This window comes from Abramis brama (genome assembly GCF_963993115.1).
Source record: "Abramis brama genome assembly, chromosome: 24".
Taxonomy (NCBI): domain Eukaryota; kingdom Metazoa; phylum Chordata; class Actinopteri; order Cypriniformes; family Leuciscidae; genus Abramis; species Abramis brama.
In genome coordinates this window covers 24,267,484-24,282,670 of record NC_139986.1, presented here as the reverse complement: position 1 = coordinate 24,282,670, position 15,187 = coordinate 24,267,484, and the positions used below count along the sequence as shown (strand labels likewise).

At 38.3% G+C, this 15,187-nt stretch overlaps 2 protein-coding genes across 2 annotated transcripts in view; one reads left to right on the top strand and one right to left on the bottom strand.

Moving 5' to 3' along the window:
- The first annotated feature begins 285 nt into the window (after positions 1-285).
- On the top strand, positions 286-5,489 carry cavin4b (caveolae associated protein 4b). Its single transcript, XM_084103331.1, has 2 exons — positions 286-1,391; positions 3,519-5,489. The coding sequence occupies exons 1-2, from the start codon at positions 1,026-1,028 to the stop codon at positions 4,107-4,109; spliced, it is 957 nt and encodes a 318-aa protein (XP_083959457.1). The 5' UTR covers positions 286-1,025; the 3' UTR covers positions 4,110-5,489.
- Positions 5,490-5,522: 33 nt separating this feature from the next.
- dnah5l (dynein, axonemal, heavy chain 5 like) overlaps positions 5,523-15,187 on the bottom strand; it is a gene marked incomplete at its 5' end in the record, with an annotated part of 44,622 nt that continues 34,957 nt past the window's right edge. Inside the window, 17 exons of the mRNA XM_084102062.1 lie at positions 5,523-6,090; positions 6,696-6,917; positions 7,001-7,209; positions 7,348-7,480; positions 8,375-8,563; positions 8,783-8,974; positions 9,060-9,215; positions 9,970-10,091; positions 10,318-10,585; positions 10,827-10,991; positions 12,461-12,732; positions 12,937-13,315; positions 13,448-13,618; positions 13,931-14,113; positions 14,229-14,384; positions 14,602-14,796; positions 14,954-15,130. Coding sequence (XP_083958188.1) covers positions 5,878-6,090; positions 6,696-6,917; positions 7,001-7,209; positions 7,348-7,480; positions 8,375-8,563; positions 8,783-8,974; positions 9,060-9,215; positions 9,970-10,091; positions 10,318-10,585; positions 10,827-10,991; positions 12,461-12,732; positions 12,937-13,315; positions 13,448-13,618; positions 13,931-14,113; positions 14,229-14,384; positions 14,602-14,796; positions 14,954-15,130 — 3,402 coding nt within the window. The 3' untranslated portion in view covers positions 5,523-5,877. The remainder of the gene's footprint in view (positions 6,091-6,695; positions 6,918-7,000; positions 7,210-7,347; positions 7,481-8,374; positions 8,564-8,782; positions 8,975-9,059; positions 9,216-9,969; positions 10,092-10,317; positions 10,586-10,826; positions 10,992-12,460; positions 12,733-12,936; positions 13,316-13,447; positions 13,619-13,930; positions 14,114-14,228; positions 14,385-14,601; positions 14,797-14,953; positions 15,131-15,187) is intronic.

Sequence of the window (15,187 nt, the reverse complement as noted above, 5' to 3'; positions counted from 1 at the left end):
ATGAAAATATTTTGCAAAACATCTTGACTTTCATTGTATGGACAAAAACGTGTTCAACAGAAGAAAGAAAGTTCAGAACAACATGAGTAAATGATTTTTGGGTGAACTATCCCTTTAAGAGAGACATCTTGGGTTATCGAGTTATTAAATGAACAGATTGCATTGAGAAGCAGCTCTTTGAACAAAAACAAGATCTGATCGCAAAAGTTTGCTCACGTGAGATTTTGTGTGTCACGTATGAGCTGAATGAAGAGTTCTGGAGAATTAAGTAAGCCTTGGTCAGCTACGATATGAGTGATGAGTAATTCTAGGCGGCCCAGGGTTTAAGAATAGACTGCAGCTGGTGGCATCATTTCACAAGTTTGTACAGTCCCATCTTAAGGTGGATCATCTTCCCCAGGTTGCAACATGGCAGTCAAGTCATGCCCGAGGCCGAACTTAAAGAGTTGTGAAATTTCTCAAATTTGTTCATTGTGAAGCTGGAACCTTTTGTCCAAAGTAGGACAATCATTTGCCTATTGTTGGTAGAACGTATTGTTTGTGCTATTCTTTTTAACAAAATCTGACTGTATCATTAGTTTTTCTTTGAGGAAACTCATCTCCATGTAAAAAAAAAATGGTGTGGTTAAGAATCAAGGGGGTTTCCATTATCTCAGCTGTACACGCATCTTCTAAAAATGACGAGGTGTCAGCTTACTGTGGATATTTATAACGCTGAATTCATGGTGAGTTGGTTTGATGCCCCCTTCCAATCCCTCTGCGCTCTTTTCCAGTTGTGTCTGGCCTTTGAACCTTGTGTTCCCTATATACAAGAAGGGAGGAGCTTCTATATTCTCCAGAACGTTAATGAAGCTCCAGTCAGAGGGCGAGTCCGTCTCATCCAAGAGTCTTCCAGGGCCCACCACGGCCCCACAATCCAGCGTCCCAAACGATAAACCTGTGCGCCAACAGAAAATACACCAAAGCAGGACCTGAGACCTTCGGCAGTTCTAGTCTAGGGTCCTCACTGTGTTACAAGGACAAGCATGGCTGACAAACTGGGACTGGCAGGTGTGGCGGACGAGCCCAGCGCCCTGAACATCTTCTCTCTGCTGGAGAGGGTGTCCGGGATCATAGACAATGTGCAGGCGTGCCAGCAGCGCATGGAGGAGAGGCAGCTGGAGCTGGAGAACGCTGTGAAGACCATCCAGACAGATGTGGTGAAGCTGACGAAGGAGCACACAGCAACGAGTGGCAGCGTGGAGAAACTTCTGGAGAAAACGCGCAAGGTCAGCTGCCACATCAAGGATGTCCGTGTGCGGTTGGAGAAGCAGAACGTACGTGTCAAGAAGGTGGAGGAAACCCAAGTCGAGCTGCTGAACAAGAACAAGTTCCGTGTCGTCATCTACCAGGTAAGACTAAACTATCTTGTTGCTTTTTGCGGCATGTTTTCTTCGGACTGGGTTTTTATGGGTTCCGTTTGGAGTTTGGATTCCTAAGGCAGGTCTAATTTTGGAAACGTACAACCTTAGAATAGTGGACACTTTTTTTTTTTTTGACTCTGAGCTTGTCCTACGACATTTCACAAACTTATGGAACGGGCCCATCAAAGATTATTACGAGATACATGGTCTTGCATGATCCAAGATAAATCACGATACACTAGAAGGTCATGTGGCCTACAGCCAAAAGCAATACAGTAGGAATGTTCTGCCAGGCCCCACTGAGATTGGAGGATTAGGTTGGCGGCCATTTTATCTGATATGTGGCAGGATGTCTGGAGTATTAAGCAAATAAACCATGTAATGTGATCCATGAAAGAGTAAAAATGAATTAATATTCACTCTTGAATGTTTTAGAGACTGAACTATGAAGCCTTATTCAGGATATTGCTGTGGATGTAAATGAGGCTAGAGGTCTGAAATGAGATTAAGATCGATTACAGAAATTATGTTATCATAGAGGAATGCTTCATTGCTAAATCTGGAAATATTATTTCATCTGCAATAGATCTTACATGTATAGCTTGGGAATCATTTGGCGTAGCTTGTATTTGGACAATTCAATTACTGTGAACAAAAACACAAAATAAACTGTGTACAAAATAAAATTTGACTCTGATTTTTATAAACCAGAGTCATAATTATGGGACCATTATGCCTAAAATTTAAATACAATAAAAATGTATTTGTTGCTGTCTACATCTTTTGAAGATTTATTCAAGGTAAATGTTATCCATTTGCCAAATCATTTTCTGGAAAACGGAAGGGCTGCCCATGTACGTAAATTAACTCATATTTTCCTTCTTGAACAATACTTTTGATTAGGCTCCTGCCCATGGGTTTGATCGTCTCTTGTACCCTGAGCAGAACAGCTGACAGATTTGTTCAGGGTTATTCTGAGAGCTGCGCTGAAGCTTCATGTCCTAATATAGTGTTTTCGCCTCTGACAGAGTGATGGTTAAAAAAGCTGCCGACAGAGTGATTAATAACGATTGAAAAATGGCAGTTTGTTATCAATAGTGTTTTTCTTAGGCTATAAAAGTGCGCATTTTGTTTTGCGACTCGTTATCAGAAGTGTGGACACGCAAAGCAGGGTTCAACCTTAACTGGCTAATAGCCCATGATGACGACTGACAGTGAAACATGTAACTTTCACTTATTTTGTAATCATAGCGATTTGACTCATATAGCCTGCTGGGTATGATACTTTAGGTGAATGTTATGTGTGAGTAGTTATGCAACAGCACCGTCCAAAAAAATTACAAACGTACCTGATCTTTATTTGCGGCCAGGAGTAGTAGTAGCAGACTCACAACGCTATATTAATACGGCTGTGATCAACTGGTTTTGTTGTAAACCCCGATTTTACATTACATTAAATTCGATATCGAAAAATACCAAAAGTAAGAAGCATTTATTAATAAAAATTTAAAAAAATAAAATAGCCTGTCAAGAACACCTTTTTCCTAAATTTATTAAATGGCTTTCTGGAATACTTGATTCTGATTGGTCAGTCGCGAATTCAGCGAATAACTGACGACCGCGCTTCTTTCACGTCTCTGTCGTATCATTCCGCGTATGTATCAGTTATCGATTGTGAAAATTAACTCACACCTTTAAGTGAACATACAATAATTTCACGTATCTCTCTCTTGAAACTGGTTGGTCCCATTATCATTCACTTTCTATTGCTATCATAATTATGCGAATTGTTTTTGGAGAGTTTGTGACCACTTAGAACCAAGACTCTTAAAAGATTGCTTGATTATATTTGTTTTGTATAGAGCTATAATGGAACATTTTTGTAAAACACATAATCACAAACATCACACAATAATCCAAATATGTTAATGGAAATATATTTTTCAAAGTAAAACATTTTAACAAACTATAGATAACCATAAACTATGCAAACATGGAAGGGGGTTGTTCAGAATGTAGGCCTACTTTTTTCTTTGTAGCCTAAAACCATTTGATTAAAGGTCTTAGATCTGCTATATATGGTATGTTTATGGTAAATGTATTGTTTTTCCACAGGGAGATAATGAGGTCCCAGCTGTAGCTGGCTCCAAAGCCTCTCTGAAGGGAGCAACGGGCGGAGACGCTCCCACAGACCCAGATGCACCGGAGGCCCCGCTCCCAGACTCAGATGAGGAATACATGGTCGTTGAGGAGGCCGACTCATCTACTGCTGGCAAAATAAAGAAGACCGGCCTGAAGCGTATCGAAAGCCTGAAGCAGACCTTCTCGCGTGAGAACATGACTAAGACCAAAGAGAACCTGGGCACCAAGGTCAGCAACCTGGGTCAGCGCATAGTATCGACCGAACGACGTGAGAGAATCCGCCAGTCCGGGGAACGGCTGAAACAGTCTGGGGAACGTTTCAAGGAAACCATCACGAAAACCGTGCCAGCAAAGCTGAACCTGAAGAAGGAAAGGACGGTGGCTGAAGGTCAGGAAGGAGCAGAAGGGACCACGGAAGGAACGGCACCCGTCCCACCACCCAAGGGTCGCAAGGCCAGCCCTGACGTGGCCTACACTGAGCCGACGGAGAAACAAGAAGGTCCAGAGGAGGGCAAGGGCGAGGAATCGGAAGTGCCGATGTATGATATGAAGCAGCTTTCTTAAAAGGCGAGTCTGACAATCACAATCGGGAAAGACTAATGTACAGATATTAATTAGATTATGGAGAACTTGAAGGTGGAAAGATTGGGAAGATCAGAGATCTTGCTTCTGAGCATATGGATCAGTGGATTGTGCTTACGACAATTGAATGAGCGAATTGAGGAAGTTGTACACTACAAACAATATATGTAGAATTTTTTTTCTTTTGATTTTGTTGTTTACATCTGTTACGGACTACAGTATGAAGGGTTATGAATGCTATATCAATGTACTGAGGTGACTAGGCTATGGTTTTAATTTAAAATCAGCTAAAATTAGGGTGCACTCACTGTTTCGTTTTTTTTCTGCCACCTATGGGTGACACATCATGCAAAATAGAAGGTTTTTGGAAACAAATACTCCACTCACACAGATGTGTCCTACAATGCTACTAATAGATATAAGGTGTGTTCGACTTGAACCGACCGATCTATGACATCAAAGTACCGCCATATGCTTTCGAATCGCACTTGCGGTTCTTTGATGTCATACACTCCTATAGTGAGCAGTGGTCAGCTGGTCATGTGATCCCAATATGGCGCCCCCCATGATGGGAAAGACACTGCTGTCTCTCGCTATTTTTTTAAGGAGTAAAATGTTTTTGAGGAAAAATTTCTGAGTGCACCTTTTAAGAATTACATTTTATTTAATTAGCATTTTATTTGTTAGGCGTGTGTAAAATTACTTTAATTAGTTGAATTTATTTTAAAAAAAAGTACTAAGATGGATAACAGAAGTGCATTTTGGACTGTATCTTGAGAACTATAAATATATTATGGTGTTGATTGACATCCAGCATGTCAACAATGAATGAGTTTAGAATTACATTTTTCAATTCAGATGTCGTTGTTGTTTTTGGAATATAACATTAACTGTGCAGACAAGTCATTTATAACAATATTTTTCTGTGCCTTTCTGTGTTGTTCATGTAAACTCTAAAAAACTAATTTTGGTGATAAACCATCACCATTCAGTTGTAGTATTTTTAAATAAACATGTTAACTCAATCAGCTGGTTTCTGAAGAGTTTGTGGAAGAAAATGCATAGCATGTATAAGGTCATCAAGATTTATTATAAGAGATTTGCAATCAGTCTGTTGTTTAAAGATCTCAGTAGTAAAAAACAAATGCTGCTGTATGGCATGTTATTTCCTATCATGCAGGTGTCCAATTTTTTTTATTGTGGCCAAATGGAGAAAAAAAAAAGTCAGAGGCCACATAGTTGTAATGATGATAAAAACTAAGGCTAGACTGCTACCATGAGATTGTCTTTCCTGTTTGTTTTAATCACACTTTGAGCTCTATATGAAATGTTCATGTGTGAATAAAGAACATCAGAACACTAGTTGTAATGGAACAATTATGTTTCTTCAATACATAAAAACATAGATACATTCTATTGCATGTTTGTGCAAAAGAATTGCGCATATTTCAACTTTTTTATTGCAGCTTTCAAACAAGAAAAACATTTTTTTTACAGTAAAATCCTTGCCATCTCAATAAGAAATTCATGTGCGAGTCCTACAAAATGGCAAAATAATTGCCATTAGATATAAAATTCAACTGTAAAATCAATAACAAGAATAGTCGTATTATTAATAATAATAAATTTAGCATAAATTCTCACGAACTCCACGAATCAATATCCTGGTTTTATTTATTGATTTGCATTTTTTTTTTCTAACTAGCTCCATGTGTCAAAATAGCTTTGGACTATTATGCAAATTATGGATTTATTTACAGTCACAAAGCAAAGCGACTCCCCTCAGTGTCCAATGGTCCGGGTTCTGGCTGCTCTTGAGCAACAGGGAAAAGATGAATGTCAGGTCAGTTCGTCTTGGTTTCTTGTACACTGGGCAGGAGTACAGATTCATGGGCGTCGTCTTGGTTTCTGTGGTGCTGCTCACCGCATACACATGCACAACTGGCAACGGTGTGAAGAGAACCTACCAAACAAGATTATACACATACATACTGTATATCATGGCTTTGCAAATGAAGACAGTCATACATGACAGATTAGTTGACTTTGGGTTCGCAAGATCAGATGGTATTTGCTTCTGTAGAAATGTTTGTTTTTTTATGGGTAGAATAGTCAAATTAATTGTATCTATTTTGTAATTAACTTCAAATATATGCATTTTATAATGTATTGTATGATTAAATATTACGTCATTTGCAGTGCTTCATGGGCTATCCAGTTCATAAAAGACGTTATACATATATATCGAATGGGAGCAATTCTACAGAAATTAAGACTGCTGAGAAAGTGGGCGTTTACTGTTGTGGTCTTATACGATTAAGCCATTTCATTGAAAGCTAAACTACATGGTCAAAAACATGTGCACACCAGGTTAAGAAAACCATTTCTATATGAAACTCACTTTGTGCACAGGACCATTTTTATGCTGAAACAGAAAAGGGCTCACAGGAAGTCTGTCTGACTGAGAAGACTATATGGGTCTGTGCAACGTTTGCAGTTGAAACCAGACCAGTTATCCACATACTTTTGGCCATGTATTGTCTTATAATAAATCCTTCCCCTGAATACCTTTGGTGATGATTCTGTCAGTTTTGTATTTCGCTTGTCCCATCCAGCACCATCCAGAAAGAGGCCGTAGATGTAGACGCCGCCCACGTCTCCTGGAGGGGGGCCTGTAACATCTTCCTTCATCATACGAGTGACGTCGTTGAGTAGGACGACTGTGTCTAGGGCCCAGCCTTTAGACACATTTACTCGAGTGGTCTCTTGACGCATTGCTGTTAAGAACCCCTTCAATGAAGAACAGACACTAAATAAGTATGTTACTGGAGAAACCTGATCATTTGATGAGGTCCTCAAATCTTTTGCCCCACCTGTGGATTGAAAAACCCTGTGAGCCAAAACTGATGAGGTCGACCATTAAACGTCCAGGTGTGAAACTGCTGGTTCCTCTCAAGGAGTTCAGTGAACCAGAAACCCAGAGACGCCGCATCCCAAGAGATCTTTTGCCATGTATTTGGAACACGAGCATCATACATGCTGTCCAGAGCATCGCGGAGATCCTCTGACATTATTATAGTCCCTTTGGGATTACAAAATCATTGTATTACAATACAAAAGCAAAATAAGAGTCTTTTTCTGATGATTTTGTTGATGTTTATCTTCATAATAAAATATGAACGTGTTTTCTGTACTGTGGGTGAAAGTTTCTGAAGCTCACCATCAATGGCAAGTTTAAGGTCGGTGAGGGTACTGCGCACACGACCAATGACGCGTTGCATTCTGTCAAGCTCTTGACGAAGGAATATAGTCATGGGCTGGAATGCACCCATTTTTTTTAGACAATTCCTCACCTGCAAAAAGATGAAACAATCATGGATGTGCAGAATATGACTGCAGTAGTTGTTGTAGCAACTTTGTGCTGAGTTACAAAAGAAAAAACGAGCCAAGCACATTTGGATGCGGTACTGGGTGGGTAGACGCGGTCAGTATGGACTCACTAAGGTGAGTGGCGTAGTCAGATGTTTTATCTATGCTGTTGAGTCAAATATTGAGGCTAATTTGTTAAGTTTTTTCTGTTCATTTATTTTGCATTGCTATTGTATTTGTATTGTATTTTATTGCAACACTGGCAGATAGAGGACAGCTTCAGTTTAAGTAGCGATGCGTCATACACAACACAATCAGCTCATAATATCAAGCAGGTATTGGTATCCTCCAATTTGATGCAATCATAGTCTGAAGCTAAAAAATAGGAGTCTGTTCCCATCATACACTACAAGACTTTCTGTGAAATCTGTCAACTCCGACTGCCCAAAATCTGTTATTGTCGACTCGTCCAGACTGCAAATCGGGGCAAAAATCTGGTGTAGTGTATTCCAGCCTTTACTTGCAAACTACAAATCCTGTTTCTCAATAAGGTGAGAACCAGACATAAATATGCTTGAATTAATTAAAAAGTGTACTATCCAAGTAGTAACAGAAGATGTTTGTTGTTGTAATGATTAATACAGTGAAATGATGAGTATAATAGTACATATAGAATACATATAGTAGTCGTTATCATATAGTTAGCGATCACACTACATGCGTACCGTGAGTCCAACTGAACTATGCCCAAACAATAGGGAGAGATCACACTAGTCAAACAAACTGGACTTTGGGGGTCAAATGTGCTTGTGCACAGTTCAGATCACCTAGTGTGAGAACACCCTAATAAAAAGGTGGCCCAATTACTTCATCTTCACCTCATGTGGCACATAGTCAGCAGGAAGTTTTTCTAACATCTCATTGGCCATTTTCTGGACGGACTCCTCCCTGGTCTCGCCTTCCCCGCCGCTGCTGTCTTTGGGCTGGATGTTGAGGATGGTACTCAGGGTTTCATTAGCCATGTTGGTCTGATAAGTGATGTCAGCATTGGCGTGGAGGCCAAATACCTATTAGAATTAGAATCAATAGTTCAAGTTCAAGTAGTTGATTTGTCATTTGCTCAGCTTACACTGGTAAACAGGGCATTGAAATGCTTAAGACAAGGCTCAGGTCACAGAAACAAGTGCAGGACAATAACATTAGGTTACAATAGGTTTTAGAATATGCGACCACCCAGCTGTCCCATCAAACCCCACAGAAAAAGAATAAAAATCTATCTGTATGACCTCAGGTGTATCACCCAATGGCAGGGTATCAATATGTTCATGGTAATCCTGTAGCATCCTGGCCTGTGGTATAGTATATCCCTTATAGAAGCAGAACTTGTCCCCAAACATGGTCTCACTAAACCAGATACGAGCGAACGTATTGAGCAGGCGTTTGTCCATATCATCCGTGACACGCCCACCATACTGCACCTACAGAGCGGATAGTAAAAATATGTTGCCAAAAGTTTGGATGTGTCAAATAAAAGAGGTACACAGTGGCATGCTAATATTGTACCTCTCCCAGCATGTACCGCAGGCAATTCCAGTTCACTCCTCTCTTGATGTCCATATTATCCAGGTGGTTCTGTACAAACTGGACACTGGATGTGAAATCAGCCTGGTTGAACTCATAGGGAATATTCCAGCCAAGTGGACCAAATTTGCGTCTCTCCTTTAGTGGGAATATGACAGTGAGGACAACAACAAAATGGCTATGAACTGAAATCATACATGTTAGTGAGGCAACTGCAGGGAGTTTGTAAGTTTATGAAAAACTAATAATTAATGAAATGAATTCAAATAAAAAAATGGGGCTGAGATTTAAATTATATAGTAAAAGTATATATAGTCCATTGCAATGCATGTTTCAGAGTGAAGCACGTCACTGTGTTCATTTACACATTAGCAGCTTACAATGTTTTTACTAAGACACTAGTGTGAATGTAATATGGACTTGGTAATTATCACAACTAAAAAGAGGGTTGAGTCCGCTTTAAAGTCTACCTACAAAGTCATTGCAAAGACTTAAAAAAAGATTAAATTTGTATCTGTTTCCTTGCATGTCATATGAACAGTAACCAACATCAGAGAACTATGAACATTAATGTGTCTTTACATTTTTTAAATACTAACTTAAAATCTGAAGGGGTATTTCAAGTAAATATTTCACATCTAAGAAGTTTGGCTGACAGAGTAACAAAAAACAATCCATTTGCATCTGACAAATGTTGCTATTTTAAATACATTACTAACAAATGCTTTTGGTCATTTGTGAACTAATATTTAATAAAGAACTGACACATGGCCTGCATTTTAGCTCTAATGCAATATTAAAAATGTCTATGAACTAATGAACTTTAAAGCATGTCAGGACTCAGGAAACTGCGGGCAGAGAGCGGCATGGTTTAACTAACAGCTGTCCTGACCTGGACTGTGGTGTGGAGGAATGCCACAGCATAGAACAGAGGTCTCCACTGGGGCATGCTGGTGATGTCCAGCTGTTCTTGAGTCACACTATTGTATGTCCGCTTGAGTCCGGCCTTCACCCCTGCATCATCACAGATTGTTAACCGCACATTATCTGTCATCTGTATGCTTAGCATTTTATTTCCCATTTTATTTCTTTGTTTTTAATGAAGTTGTGAAAATTCAGAAAACTATTTTGATAACGATAATGATAAATCTAGCAAAAAAGGAAATAACAACAGCAAAATGTAAAAATTAATTTTTAGTAATAATAGAATGAACAAAAACTGATTTTTCCCCTTCTCTACCTTGCGGAGGCTCATTGGTGAATTTAATCGCAGACTGCAAGAAGTTAATGGGGAACTTGGGGTGCGCCTCTGTAGTCACCCAAAATCTGAAACTGTCTTCGATGTTCTCTGCTGTGGTGACTGTCTCTAGACCTTCATCCAGGAAGTCCAGCCCTAGATGGCAGTTCTGCAGAAGTAACCAGCCCCCATCAGACATGCTCTGGGCCAGAAGCCTTCTTGCATGCACTTCCTGTCCCTGTCCCATGGAGATTGGTCGGCAAGGAACACCCTGCAAAATAACAAGAAAACTGTTGAAAAAATGTTCGGAACTCAGAAGTCATCAAAGCTTCACATGAAGCTATATTATAGTTTCAATGTGGGGTGATACGAAGTTGGTAACAGTCTGTAGAAATTGTTTGACTGGGGCAACAGTCAAATATACAAATATTTGACTTCAGACTGCCTCAACTGACCAATAACAATCAAGTATTATAGAAAAGCATGTAATAATTGATAATAATTATACATACCTTCGACTTGGCGAGTCTCTCTATGTTCTCTGTGGGATCAGAACCCATAGACAGGAAGCAGACTAGAGGTACCCTCTTCTCAGCTTCTGAACACATGGCCTCCATATCCAGAATCACTCCTTCTGCATACTTCACCCCCATTGATTCGGCGATGTATTTACGTGCCTAGCACCGAACAACAAGGAGCAAATGATAAAATTTGCTTATATTCAAATTCAACAAAATATGACAAAAATAGCATTTTAAATACATTTTGTCATTTTAAATACTTGAGAGAATCTGTTCAATCATCAATTAGCTCAAACAGAAGTTTTATAGAAATTATAATTTAGACATCCTAACATAATCTCCCTAAATAATGTTATATAAATATATATAGTGTTGTCAATAACACACACCCGTATACGGTCAGAGGTCAGTGATTTCTTGTCACTGCTTTGAATTTGCTCAGCAGCTGTAATATATATATTAATTATATATATATTAATTAAGCTTTATATATATATATATATATATATATATATATATATATATATATAATATATAAATTAAGATCATATACATTTTTAATTTGGTGGCTAAATCACATAATATTCAAAGGTGATATTTAGACTGCCAAAACTTGGACAGTGTTTGCAAATGAAGAATCGTACTGCACTAAGATTAAATTTCTTAGTCTTGTATTTACATGTGAAAGTAAATCTTTGTTAAATTATTATTACACTACAGTACAACATGCGAGTGTATAAATAGTATCTCACACATAACCCAGTGAGTAACGGAGGGTGAACAGGTGTACTGAGAAATCTACAGCTTGTGTATAACCTTTAGCTCATTTTAGGAGCAAAGTGGTTGAATCTACGATTGTCAGTGTCTCTTTATGCGAAACAAAAGTAATAAAAATGTAAAGTGCAACATGTAAAACTACTTTTCTGCTGGTTGAAATTTGGCAGGAATTCAAAGTGTGTAGGGTCAAAGGAATGCTGGAGCCTACTCCAGCGTCATGGCAGTAGACAGGAAAACACCCTAGATAGATGGCCAGTCAGTCACATGGCACCGTACAACTATTTTCTTAATGCAAATATAATTTTTCTTTTTTTGCTATTACTTTTAACCCAAGAGCGTTAAACATCATAACAGGTAGCTTTGATTATGGAATGTTAAGTGACAATTTTGTTGGCCGATCAGTTCAAATTCACTTCACAGGATCTTTTAATAGACTGGAGGGTCTAGTTAGTTCTAAGAGCTCACAGAAGACACTCTCCTCTTTTCATTTATCAGGTTTGGATATCAGACAACAAAGTTTGATGTTTTGTAAAACCCTAATGTCAAAATACAAAATTAATCTGGTGTATTGTCAAGGTAAGAAGGAACTCGATCATTACAACAAAAAAACTGTTTTCCTTTTTCAACAAAGATGAATGGAGGTACTTAACAAAAACAAATAAAAACGACTAAATCTTTAACTAAAATTAAAATTAAAATGTGAAATATAAAAATAAAACATTAATATTCCAAAAAACATAAATAATAGATAAAAGATATTATAGTAATGATACTAAAATAACGCTGCTCTGCATATTAAACTAAGATAGAAGAAAGTATTTTATGCCAGAAAATAGGTTTTCCTGCACCTGTGCAATGGTACGGTCAGGACACCAGCTTCGTATTAGCAGCAGTTTGCGGAATGCATCCAGTTGGCTCTCATAACCATCAGGAAGAGGAGTCTCCTCTGGAGTGGCTTCATCAAACCAGCTCTTCCAGGCACGGTCATTGCGGGCCACCTGGGTTAGGAGAGCAGTGAATTGGGGTAGGGTGGACAGTTGCACCAGGTTTAGCCACGTTGTGTCCAGGATCCAGCGCCTTGGCTTGAGCTCAACAGAGTTTAGGTCCAGAGATGCTCCGCCTGAAAGAGGGTAAAGATTGAAGAACATGAATTACTTGGCCTCAAATAAGTTCATAAAGGGATTCCAAAGTGCTGTATAACAGGGAATTGTGGGAGATTTCAAGACATAGGCCTACTTTAAACATATTGAGTATAACTACTCTTAGAATTAGACTAAAACTAAAAGTGGACAACATGTTATTTTCAAAACAATATGGTTCAAACCTTTGATGAAGGTCTGAAAATCGCTGTGGGAAATGTTTTTAGCTTGTAGATCTATTTTTAAAGTCAGAAGCAGGGTAAAAATAAATTTGTGATCTTCATAGAGTCCTCGAGCGGTGTAGCGAAACACTTCGAAAGTGAGGTACTCCATGATGTTGTCTAGTCTTTTAGCTGTAATTGGGGACTTTGGCGACTTGTCCATCGACATGTCAAAGATGCCCAAGAACTGACGAAGTGAGGTTTGGTACATCATGTTGACCAGGCTCATCTCCACAATCAGGAAATAGAGGATACTCCCTCTGGTGGCCACTGGACGGTATTCCTCTCGAGTGAGGTTGATGTTAATTTCTGTCTCTGCAGCAACTGTTAGCTTTTGACTCACCTAAGGGATGGCAGAAGATTCCAGCTATCAAAACACAATTTAACTTAAGAGGAAAACAATAAGGTTGAGCAAGCATCATTGTCAGTTTTATGAGTCAGCATACAAGCACATGACTATAAATGAACAAATTACCTCCTGTGCTATATTCTTGGTGACTTTGAGCACCTCGATAAGAGACTCATCCTCTACTAGAGAGCCCTTAATGCTGGTTAACTTGTATAGAAGATTGCTCTCCAACTCCTGCATCTTCCTCTTGTTTGATGTCACTTCCTCCAAGAGTTTTACACGTTCAGCCTCCATTTCCTTGATTGGAAAATTAATGATTAAATCGACATTTGATTTGAAAGCTGTATTATATTTTGCACAGAATACAAAATTTAAAACCTGTGTGTCAGAAAAGGGTTATTATTTTTAACTTAAACTACTAAAACATTTTCGTTAATAATAAAAAAAAAAAAAAGGATTAAAAAAAAGAGACAAAAACACAACCAAATTATTAAAAATGTAACAAAAATTCAACTGAAAATGGAAAATATAAAAATAAAAACATTCAAAATATTAATAAAAACTATAAGGGTATATTAATGATACTAAAATAACACACTCTCTACTTGCCTTTTTCTCTATGAGAATGACTCTGCCGAGTAATTGGTCTTCCAAACCCTTCATAGTGACAGTAAAATCCACCACTGCTGTTTTAGCGTTGATCTCTGGACTGTATGCAGGGTTGGCTAGTTTCGTTGTAATGTACAAAGTAAATGTCTCCATTACATCCACTTCTTTGTCCCCGACTTTAACCTAACACAAGAGAAAATTTCTTAGCTTGGTCTACTAAATCCCTGAGAAGTTTGAGACTGATTATATAAAGTTTAGAAATGTTAAAAAGAAAAAAAAATATTCTTAAAAGTCTTACTTTTAAAGTTTTTCCAGACATAATGAAGTTCTTCTCCAGAATGTTATCCAGCGCTGGATCAAGCTCTTCCCCAACATCCTCTAAGAGCAAAGGTTTACCCTGGGACAGGCAGTCTTCCAGATGAGTTCGGAAATATTTGTGGTTTAGAGATGTAACCTGATGGCAAAAAAAGAAAAGAAAATGAAAAGCTGATGTCTCTTTGCTCAATTGACAGGTAAAGCCCAAATCCAACACTTTTGTTCAAAGTAGCTACATTTAATAAATGAATTACACTGATTTACATAATTACATAATAATTATAGTAAAGATAAAATGATAATGCAACAAAAATACATATTACAGAATTAAGAATAAAACTGGTATCAATCAGTACCTGTAGATCATTATTGTTTTCACGGTTCTTGATCCAGATCTTGCCTTGGCCTTGTGGGTCAATGAGCAGAGGATAACGAGAAGCCTTTGTTACGATGATGCCGTTTTGAATGGACAGGTCATCATTGGGGAGACCCTGCAGGTTCCATTCTCCTATAGTTGCATTATCCACCAGCATATTGATCAAATTCAGGTTCTGTGCAGGAAAACAATTTTATAAGATTAATAAACTGTAAAAAAAAAAAATATATATATATATATATACTGTATATATCTCAAACAAAAAAGTTTGAAGAAATAATAGATTTTTGTTGTTGTAGTAGTAGAACTCTTACACACAAAAGACTACATACCTCACTGTAAGGGATGTGGCGAATATTCATCTCTTTCTTCCACTGTTGCATGATAAGGCTGCGATACTCCTGGTTGAAAGGCCCAGAATAGGACAGAAATCCAGTGGCTAGTAACACATCCCCCACCAAATCGTTGATTTGCTTCTCGAACTGAGCACTGCTCTCTGTCCAGCGAACCTAAGACAAACATAAGAACGTGCACATACACAGTTTTACTCTTTGGATGTTTTTAAA